Source organism: Trichomonas vaginalis, chromosome VI (genome assembly GCF_026262505.1).
Source record: "Trichomonas vaginalis G3 chromosome VI, whole genome shotgun sequence".
In the NCBI taxonomy this organism is placed as follows: Eukaryota; Parabasalia; order Trichomonadida; family Trichomonadidae; genus Trichomonas; species Trichomonas vaginalis.
The window spans coordinates 9953226-9964976 of record NC_067208.1 but is presented as its reverse complement, the minus strand read 5'-3'; the positions used below and the strand labels follow the sequence as shown (position 1 = coordinate 9964976).

The window sequence follows — 11751 nt, the reverse complement described above, 5'->3', positions numbered from 1 at the left end:
TATAATATTGCAAATTCAATATAATGCTTCAATTATTGTGTTTAAGTAGCAAAATACAGCTATTCAATTAAACTATAATCATTAACATTCTATTTATATTTAACTGATATAATCAACATATGAATACCGTAATTTGGAAAAGATAGAAATATCAAATCATTGGCAATATACGATAACATATATTTTTATCTCATTATATCATTGTTAAAAATTATTTTCTATCATTCACTGAATGTATACATGATTAGCTTCTATATTTAGCAAAATGATATCTTAAATTTACTAACATACATAATCTAACTAAATATATTTTTTACACATTCATTAATAAACTTCATGATATATCTCATTCATTACCAATCGTTTTAGATAATGAGATACGTACATGAAATAATCGTCACACGGAAATATTTTAAAATGCGCAAATTCAATTCAAAATAATCGTTTTTGCGCATTTTTTGCACCTACAGGATAACCCAAGCTTTTGACTCGGATTTATAGTTTTTAAATTCTAAATTACCTCTTCCAAATATTTTTGAATGAGAAATATTTGAATTTGTAAAATTAATTTGTCCTTTTTCAAGGTAAATGCTATCCACTCTGTAATAACTTTCATCTCCGTTTTTGCTAATTGAAGAGTGAATTATTGCATTCTTGAAAGAATTTTGATCAGAAATTTCAGAATAACAATAAACACCAATGGCTTCTATTGTTGTTATCTTTGACAGTAAACTTGTTATCTGATTTTGGACGCATTCACCTGCATATGAAAAAAATAAACTTCCACCTTGTCCAGAACTACTACAATTTACAAAGTTTGTCATTTCAACTAATAATTTAGTTGAAGATTGAGAAGTGCTAAAATATATAGCACATGAGTTTATATTCTCATCAAAAAACACAGTCGCTTACATAATAATTCTTATTTTCAGAAGAAAGTCTTTCTTTCTTCTTGTTATATGCTTCTTTTGAAAGTACTTCTGAAAAGAATTCATTCCAACTAAATTGATAGGAAGATAAAATTCTTCCATACACAAAAAGTGACACTAATCAATCATTTTTTGTGCATTTTTGACATATGCATTGTAGAATAAAATGAAATAAGCTTGACGAATAATTTTTGATAGAAAAAATAAAGTTTATAATAGAATGAAAACAAAAAGATATGAATATGAAAATGAATGAAGACATTTAATATCGTTAATTCTGGATGGAGTTTTTTCATCAGGAAATTCAGTCATAACAGTGACAAAATGATTACAAAATGTTTCATTCTGGAAATTAGGTAAAACATAAATATTCGAGATCGATGAAGTATTTAAATCAGATTTACAATTTACTCCTGACCCGCCATAAAAAACAGTTTTAAGTTTGATAACATGATCAAAAATATATTGATTGATAATGTTAACACCAGAAGGTATAGTTATTTTAGTTATTGTTGTATTTACGGCAAAACTATTATCAATTTTAGTCAATGCAGATTCTCGATCAAATTCGATCTTTTTGAGATATGAACACCAATCAACAGATCTATATTGAATTTCTTCAACAAATTTACCAACTCTTAATGATGTAATCATAGAGAATCTGAATGCACAAACACCAATCCTTTTCACAAAATAATATGAATTGTTATAAAAGATTGTTGGAGGAATTACAATATCATAACTAGTAAATGCAGTGTTATTAAATGCGTTCTTATTGGCAGAATTATCATTAACTTTCGTATTATTAATTCTTCCGAAAACAGCTTCATGATTTTCATCATTTAACAGATAATTAAAGATTCCGAATTTAATTTGCGTCATTTTAGGACAAAGTTATTTAAATATGAGTTGGTTTAAAATAAGAAGTGCTTTAATTAGAAAAACATAAAAAGATCGTATTTTACAATTTTAAAAGTGCTGTTTTCACACATATTTCCTATCCTAGGCTCGAATTTTATTCTTCTCTTAATTACAAATGAACTCAATAATGTTGTCGTTGTACATAAATCATAATATCCGCTATTTTATTTTGTCACTTTTTAAAAATGATTGATTTAATTTCAAAGTTATTAATGCCAATAATCGACAATACTAAATAAACGATTTAAAATTGGAAAGCGTGAGTATACTTACTTCGATAATATAGTCATCGCAGTTGAATAGCAATTCAATTTTTTGAGAGAAAAAACGTGCATGAAATGCGATATGATTTAATTATATTGATAATTCAAAATAAACATTTTGAATATTGAATAAATGTAAACATCTAATTTTGTTAGTCCTGTCTTTCTCATGGATTTATAACAGTATGCATCATGGGTTGCTTGGTTTTATTAAAAATTTGCAATTTGGGTCACATTTTTAATCATTAATATTTTGAAACTCAAAATCAAGACATTTTAATGAATTTTGATATATTACAGTTAGTTACTGCATCAATTCTGATGAAACAATGCAATTTCAATTTTCTGAACAAAAAATGCTCGTTTATTATTTTCGTGGTATGATGGATAAATGAATTAACAAGCCGAAAAGCAAACCCAAACTAGCAGAAAATGGATGCTTTTCCATTTGCGTTAAAAGGTCAAGTAGAATTTCTTAATTCGCCATCAAATTCAAATCATTTCCTGCTGGATGTTTCCATTATTTGTATGGTCACATTGTTTTGGGACTACAAATCTGAATCTCTAGTAACAAAGCTCAAAATTCTTCCAAATCAAAATTTTATTTTGGATTTTTTTCCAAATTACAAAATTTCATTTCGAAAAGAGGATACTACATGGAAGCTAGTATGTATTCCTTAATTTCGACCCAAAATCAATTGGATTTAATTAATTAATAATTAATAATTAATTCCAAAAAAACTATTTATTATTATTCTTTGTCTTGTATATAGATAGTAAAAATCTTCAACTTAAAACTTTTCTTAATCTCATAGAAAAAAAAGCCCTCAAATTAAGCGTCCAGAGCCTTGCCCTCTCAATCAAAATTAGAGTAGTGAGGTTTACAAATCCCAATTCAATACACAGAGGTTTACATTTTATATTGAGGGGCCCTCACTACTGAGATTTTGGGAGCACTATAATATATTTTTAAAAGTTTTTGAACATAAAAATTCACCAGATGTCTACTTTGCTAATAGTTCCGAAGTTTTAAATGTTGATACAGAAAACAAATATTCTATCCTTAATGAACTTTCAGATAATGAACGAGATTCAGACTCTAAATTCACTTTTCTTCTCAACTACTGGCAACAAACAAAAAATTCTATAAACGAAGTTGATACTTATTCTGGCACCTTTTCCCCATACAACGTCACTGGATATAATCCACTATATATTGGAGCTGATCGCCATGAAACAGAATGTTATTGGGGTGGATTATTAGTTTCAAATCAGTATAGATATACATATATAGAAGGTTGTCCCGGGGGAAATTATTGGTTTTATTCTATAGGAAGGTATTACAAAATTGTTGATGGTTGGACAACTTATAAAATTCCCTCTAATAATAATAAGAATTAAACTATAAAAGTTTATAGTAAAAATGAAATGAAAATATTTTATTTCGTTATTACATGATGCAATTTTTTCTTTAGGGAAATCAGAGATCACAGTTACAGGATAATTACAGAACCTATTGCCTTCAAAATTTGGCAAAACAAATATTTTCAAATTTGTAAACGAACTTAGGTCAGAATTGCATATAATATTGTTGCCACCAAAAATAAGTGTTCTGATAACAGTATTATGGGTGAACAAAGCTTTACCTATTTGTAAGACTGTGAATGGAATGCGAATCTTTTCAACTTTAGAACCAACAAGGAAACTATCGTTGATAGTATTGATGGCACACTCTGGATCAAATTCGATTTTCTTTAATGATTGGCAGAAATCAAGAGCCCTATATTGAATTTCTTCAACAAATTTACCTAAATATAATGAACGAATTTCTAAATTTCGAAATGAACATGTTCCGAGTCGCTTAACAAAGTAATATACTCGGTTGTAATATATAGCTGCTGGAATAACAACATCATAATTAGTATCATTTGGATCAATGAAAGCATTTTTATTATAAGAATCATTTTCAATTGCAGTTTTGTTAATGTACCCAATAATTTTCTATTTCAATTTCAAATTTTGTCATTTAGATGAAATAAGTTCATTATAATTTTTTATAAATAAGATAAAAAGTGACATTAAGGTCAGATTTAAACTTTTTTTTAATTTGTTTTTAACTCATCATTTACTGTTTATACTCAATGAAATAATATTTTTGGGCATTTTTTGCACCCTATGTAAAACCCAATGAAAGTGTAAATTTAATTGAAATGTTTTAGAATCAATTATAAAAGTATAAACACAAAAGTATACGAATATGAAAAATGCTGAAAACATCTAATATCATTTTTACAAGATTTTATTTTATCTTTGGGGAAGTCAGAGACAACAATAACAGGGTGAGCGCAAAATGTCTGATTTCTATAATTTAGCAAAACAAAAATACTCAATTTTGTAATATATGAGATGTTCATTGCACAATTAACACTAAATCCTCCATAATAAATGGAATTAATAACTTTATTGTAAGTGAGAAAATCATAATCAATTGAAATTATTGATGAAGGCAACTGGAGTCTTACAACTCGAGAATCAACAATGAAACTATTACTTATCAGCGATATAGAAGAATCTCGATCAAATTCAAATTTTCTTAAATTTGAGCACCAATCAAATGCTCTGTATTGAATTTCTTTAACAAATTTTCCAATATAAACCGAAGTTATTAAGGAGCGTCTAAATGAGCATACACCAATCTGTTTGACGAAGTAATATTTATCATCATAGTAAATTGTTGACGGAACAATAATATCGTATTTCGTGTTACTTTTGTCAATAAAGGCATTGCAGTTAATTGATTCATCAGTTATAGACGTCCCATTTACTGTTCCGAGTAAAGCTTCATTTGTTGCGTTATCAATTAAAAAATTAAAAAGACCAACCCCAACTTGAACCATTTAATGAGAACTTGCTATATCAATGAGCCCTCTTTAGATATGATTTCTTAAGCACCATAAAATCATTTAAAATAATGAACTTTAAAAAATGGTTGAATAATTTTAATCTTATTCTTTTAAGGTTAAGGGATCCCTTGCTTTTTATACAACTATTCAATTTTTAACATTTGGTTTAAAAATGGTATAAAAACAAAAATTGGTGACCAATATTATGAAATATATAATCAATGATATAATTTTATCTTATGGTCATTTTTTTTTTCAAAAAAAAAAATATTCCTCAAATTCAGCTGTCCAAGTAAAACAGCTTTTTTATTTCTCACAAGTTTTATCGATCGATTACAACAAGAGCATTGTGATGTTTTCTGTACAGAACTCAGTCCAACTTTACTTCAACTTGAATCCTTACACAAAAAGTAATATCAAGCTGAAGAATATTAAAAAGTATCATTTTTTATGTCATATTTTATAGAAACCACAATTATATTTACTAAAAATATAAAATTTATATAAACAGGAAGATAAACAAGTTGGAAAATAGAGCATTATTGCTTTTAACATCCGTGACACAGGATATTTTTACTGGTTTTGGAAATTCAGGAATTGAAATTACACTATGATTACAAAACTTTAAATCTTTATATTGAGGCAAAACATATATATTAAAAGTTGACAAGCTTAAATCTGTCAAACATTGGACACTTTTACCTCCATAAAAAACGTTTTTCAGTGATTTTGAATTTGTGAATAGAAATTCTCCAATAAAATTTACATTTGGAGGAATATATACTTGTGTGACTGTAGTGTTTACAACAAAACTTGAAACAATTGTAACCAAAGAAGAATCGGTATCAAATTTGATTTTTTTGAGATTTGCACACCAATCAATACCTCGATATTGAATTTCTTCAACAAGTCTACCTATTCTAATAGATATTATTGACGAATTTCTGAATGCACAAGAACCAATTCTTTTGACAGGAAGTATTTGTCATTATTAAAAATTGATGTTGGAATATTAACATGATAGCTTGTAAAACTCCTGTTAATGAAAGCATTCTTATCAGCTGAATTATCTTATTCTTATCTATTAAATAATAATAAACTCCATACTTGAATAGGGTCATTCACTATAATATTATGGTAATACTGATTGAATCAGTTTGGAAAAGTTAAAAATTACTTGATTAGTTCAGATGAAATCTGCTTTTTTATTTTATAATAACCTTATATGTAAAGTTTTACAATGATTATAAGATATGGTTCTCCATAAGTGATGAACTATAACATATCAAACATTTAAATTTCTCACCATGAAAGATAAATAGCTATGTACCATTTTATTTATCAAATTCTTAATTTGATTCAAAAATGTCAAAAAAATAGGACAAAATGAAGAAGATATCATATGTTAATACTAGATTTATTCCAAATGAAGATATTTATATTGATAAATCAGTTTTTATTAAATTATCAACTTCGGAAAATGGCGGTGCTATATATTGTAATCAAGAGTATCGAAAGAAATTATGCAACTGCTTATTTTCCATGTGTTCTTCCCAAATTAGAGGCGGTGCAGTCCTTTTCTCCAATGGTTATTCAGAAATAAAAAATATTTGTTTGACAAAAAATTCCGGTGTCATGTGTGCAGATATAATGTCATGGATTGAGAAAAAATTTGACTATTCTTTTATCTCCTCTTTTGAAGCCAAATCCACAGAACATGGTTTTTGGGCTGGTGCAACAGAATATTTTTATATGAGTAATATGAATTCAACTTATACTTCTAGAGGAAATACTCCTTATGCTCAAGGAACTTTTGTAAATTATCAAGTTCCAGTAAATAATATGATGAGGTATCTCCAAAATAGTAATTCATCTGGTACTCATGGAATATTCACTTGTGAAGGATCAATACCAGGAAATGCATCTTATGTAAATTTATTATATGACAAAACAACTCCAGCGATATTTAGTGCTTTTCGAGGTACATCACTCCTTGATGGATATCATCATTTCTTTGTTTTTGGTAATCGAAAAGATGCAGTTGGATTTGCAAACCATGAGAATAGTGCATCTAATTTATTTATTAGAGATAGTTACTTCGATTTACCAAAATCTAAGTTTCAATTGACAACATTCTCAAATTGCATATTTGATGTCACAAAAGAAAATGAACTTTTTCCACTTGAAGGGAAAATTATATGCGAAGAAATGATGATGACAACTTTATGTTTTTCGAAAGCTATAGAATATTATTCTAAGTTTTCATTTATGCAAACTTTTATTATTTTGTTTGAATAAATATTTATTTTAAAGAAATATGAAAATATATAAGTTCGCCATTGGAAAGTTGCTAAATGGAAAACATTTAATATAATTTACAGAACAAATGCAAAAATGATAAAATGAATCCATTGAAAATTCAAATGTATTCACTCGAGCAAATAACCTAACTCTATTTACAACTATCCCATTAGCAGGAATACCATTTTCTTTATAATGAGTGTGTTTGTATGTCAAACCAATAGTAAACCACCAATTATCATACGAACCTGGTTGTCCTTCAAGCAACCCATATTCTAATGACTCATAAACAAGGCCACCAAATTGTAAAGATGAATGGTTATCTAAAGTATAAATTGCATTAATTTCTTCGGGACCAAAATCAACACATGTATTAAATTTAAGTCGGTCACGATCATAATATGGATTTAGAGATTGATTCCAGCTGTTATATACATGAAGCTCAGGATATTCAATAATAAAGTGGTATTTCCCTCCTGATGATGTAAATTTGCTCTCATTCAAACGATATAATATAGAATACTTTCCGGGGACACTAATATTTAAGGCTTCAGACTGACTTTCAAAACAACGGGAAGTTGTGAAATTATGTTCGAAAACGCGAACATAATAATATCCATGATACTTCGCTGTTACAAATCCATCAAATTCACGTATTAATATTGGCATGCATTAATTTAAATAATTTTATGATAAAACAATTAAAAAATGACACTTTTTTCCCTTTATTCCAAAAATTTTGTCACATGTTTTATTCAGAGTTGCGATTGGTAGATACAAGAAATTGCATGAACAGAAAGAGCAATATGGAGAAATTAATTGTCTAACATTAATTATAAAATGTCAATGATATTTCAAATAAAACTTAATAACTTAATGGTTTAAATTAAGTAACTATTAATGAAAAAGTTATCATATGTGAATACTCGATTGATGCCATTTGAAGACATCTATATTGATAAATCGAATTTTATTAATTTATCAACTTCAGAAAATGGCGGTGCAATATTTTGCGATTAGAGCTACCATAAGAAGCTAAGCAATTGCTTATTTTCTATGTGTACATGCGCTGTTCATGGTGGTGCCATTCTTTTTCAAAACGGTTATTCAGAAATAAAAAACATATGTTTGTCAAAGAATTCAGGAGGTATGTGTGCAGATATAATGTCTTGGGTTGAAAACAGTTTTGAGTATTCGTTCATATCTTCATTTGAAGCTGTTTCGAAAAATCACGGTCTTTGGGTAGGTGCATTCAATTTTTTATCGATAAAAAATTTAAACTCTTCATTTGAAGAAAGCAATTCTGAACTGGGAACTTTTGTGAATTATAAAGTACCTGCAAATAATATTATTAAGTTTCTTCAAAATAGTAATTCATCGGGTACTCATGGAATATTCACCTGCGAGGGATCGATTCCAGGAAATGCTTCATATATCAATTTGTTGTATGATAGCACATCTAATGCAATTTTTGGTGTATTTAAAGGAATTCCTGTAATTCAAAATTATCATCATTTTTTTGTATTTGGAAACAGAAATGATGCAGCGGGTTTTGCCATTTATCAGAATGGTGAATCACAGCTATTAATAAGTGATAGCTATTTCGATATGCCAGATTTGGCCTTCCAATTTACGACATTCTCTGAATGCATTTTTTCTATAACTAATTTGAAAGATATAATACAACTTGAAGAAAAAATTATTTGCGAAGAGTTATTAATGCAAACGGTCTGCTCTTCAAAAATATTTCCTGATTTTAATTTAAACAAAAGTTGCATACTATTACTTAATATTATATTCACCCATATAACACATCAGATACATCTCAGAAATTTGAATTAAATTCAATCTCCAGTTCTTAATTATAATTAATTAAATCAATTTATTCAATATGATGAACGTTCACAGAAATGATGATAAATTAGTTAAATTCTAGTGTAACAAAATTGTTAATGAATTTAAGCAAAATGCTTGTTTGTATATAATTATATTGTTGACATGAACAGTTATGATATAATGACGTTATTCTGGCGGCACCATCTCCAATATGTCCTTCTTCAGGAACATTTAATGGACTGAGAAATGTTGTATTCCCATTATACATTATACCATAATAAAATATAATTCCTGAATAATGATTAGGACTATTTGTATGCTTGCCATTTTCATCAATAGAATTACATCCTTCATATCCACTAATATAACTCGAGCCACTGGATGAAACGGCTAGATATTGAGTGTTTAAATTTTCTGTTACTTTTCCTGTTTTTCCTCCATAGTATCCACCACCTGCACCAGATGTGGGAACCCAATCATGATTAACTCCATTTTGGCCAATCCCAAGTGAATATCCGTCGGTTTGTGAAGTGTCAGATTTTACAAAATTTTTAGAAAAGTACGCTTGAACTTTATAACCAGTCAGATCTCCACCAGGAGCTCCATAACTTTTATATATTGATCCAGATCCACCTGCAGCAACCATGATTCTGCTGTAAAGAGATTGTTTAGAGGAATTATTAATTAATCTAATGTCAGTGGCACCACCACCACCAGAAGGATCATCATCATTATCAAATCCTGAATTTCCTCCACCATTAAATCCACCAATTCCATTATATTCTTTTGAACATTTTACCGGATCTTTCCCTTTGCCTCCTAGATATAAGAAAAATGTTTTGGGCTGAAGAAGTTTTACTTTTCCTTGCACATATGAACCCCGACCTCCGTAAAAGTCAGATTTTGTTTCATTATCTGTACAACCTTGACCGCCTTGAGCTCCCCAGAGCTCAAACAAATAGGAACCAGCTCTTAAATGAACTTCATAGATGGGTTTTTGATCACTATATTGATATAAACCCAATTCAAAACTTTTTCTTTTTCAAGAATAACTCAGCTTTTATTGATATTTATAGCTTAATGGAAAGGTAATTACACCAATGTTGAAATTGTAGGGTTTGAATCAGAGTTGTGAAAATTATAATTCAAATCACACTTGATTCATAAATAGAAGTAAACAGATAAAGAATTGTTATGATATTAGTTTTTGTAATAGAAAAAAGATTGAAAAGCTGAAGAAATCTTAGAAGGCATTCGAGTTGAGGTGACCCAAAGAATAGACTTAGGGAGCTTATATTAAGAAAATAATACTACCTTATGAATCTGATGCTAATAGCATTCAATTCAGCAAAATTTTGCGTGAATGAAACTCCAATTATTACAATTTGTTTTGTCCTCATATAAAATTAGCTCATACGTTATGATAGAAGATATATGATAGATAGGTAATAAATTCACATTAGTTTTATTTGTTCCCTGTGATTACTTTTTTAATATTACATCACATTTACAAAAAGAAAGTAAAATTGAAAGTTTATCCTATTTCATACTAATTGTCAAAACTATCAACATTAGAATTTTCCTTAAACTAATCTCGTAATACGCAATATAAAGATTCACAATTTAGTATTAAACAAATACTCACGCCAATTCTAAAAACATGAACTTAAATCGTAAAATACAAGCATACATCCAAAATATACTCCTCAAAGTGAAAAATAAAAAATTCATTTTGTAAAAAAATTAGCAAAATTCTTTAATTCTATATTCAATGGAAGTGTATTGTTCTGTAAAGTGTATTGTCATATTATTTTTGATTGTTTAAGTAAAAATAATATCGATAAGATATTATCAACGTATGAAAGAACGTAATTACAAAACTGTATGTTGCATATAAATATTTGTGTAATTTTTTGAATTTTCTTATGGAGATTTGTTATTTGAGTAATTGTTGATCAAGTTCTAAGTTGTTATTCCATTAGAGTTTGGCACTTTTTCTCAAATAACGTATATTCGTTATTTTTTTTAATTTGATGATTTAATAACTAAACAATAATCTGTATAAGAGAAGAATGTTATTTAATATCATTTAAAATCATAAATCATAAAGGATATGTGAATATTTTTATTTTGCAGGTTTGATTAGAAATCATCCTACAGCCACACATACACTATACCCAAATCCATATAACAAATCATCTCAAAGAAATTATTCAAATAGAATTTAATCTGGTGTGCAATATGCTTCTCCAAATGAGTCATATTATAGTATTTTGCTTGTGAGTTGGTGGTGACATATAATAAATATCATTAATAAAGTAGGACCTTATCTTTAAATAATTATAATGCGAGAATAGGAAAAATTATTATTTCTTATTTATGTAAAAATCCATTTAATCTGGTAAATTGATAAAATCTATAATAATATTAACAGTTCTACCGATATTATAATGCTCGAAACACATTATTTAAGTCTAAAAATTGAAAACAAAGAAATTTTTATATTTTTTAGCTATATCATGGTCGTGTCAAATAACGAACAATTTCTCAGAAATATAGATCCGTATTTTTCCCAAGTGAGGGGGGTATCTCCAATCC

The 11751-nt window shown here is 27.9% G+C and overlaps 3 protein-coding genes across 3 annotated transcripts; 1 reads left to right on the top strand and 2 right to left on the bottom strand.

Moving 5' to 3' along the window:
• Window positions 1–1139: 1139 nt before the first annotated feature.
• TVAGG3_0837480 (ribonuclease inhibitor domain-containing protein) lies at window positions 1140–1811 on the bottom strand (the record flags this gene model as incomplete). The annotated part of the gene is made up of 1 exon (XM_001310708.1): window positions 1140–1811. One exon carries the CDS (start codon window positions 1809–1811, stop codon window positions 1140–1142), a length of 672 nt encoding a protein of 223 aa, XP_001310709.1.
• A 4871-nt stretch (window positions 1812–6682) lies between these two features.
• TVAGG3_0837470 (uncharacterized protein) lies at window positions 6683–7329 on the top strand (the record flags this gene model as incomplete). The annotated part of the gene is made up of 1 exon (XM_001310707.1): window positions 6769–7314. One exon carries the CDS (start codon window positions 6769–6771, stop codon window positions 7312–7314), a length of 546 nt encoding a protein of 181 aa, XP_001310708.1.
• Window positions 7330–9238: 1909 nt separating this feature from the next.
• TVAGG3_0837460 (glycine-rich protein family) lies at window positions 9239–9799 on the bottom strand (the record flags this gene model as incomplete). Its single annotated transcript, XM_001310706.1, has 1 exon — window positions 9239–9799. One exon carries the CDS (start codon window positions 9797–9799, stop codon window positions 9239–9241), a length of 561 nt encoding a protein of 186 aa, XP_001310707.1.
• Window positions 9800–11751: the final 1952 nt, after the last annotated feature.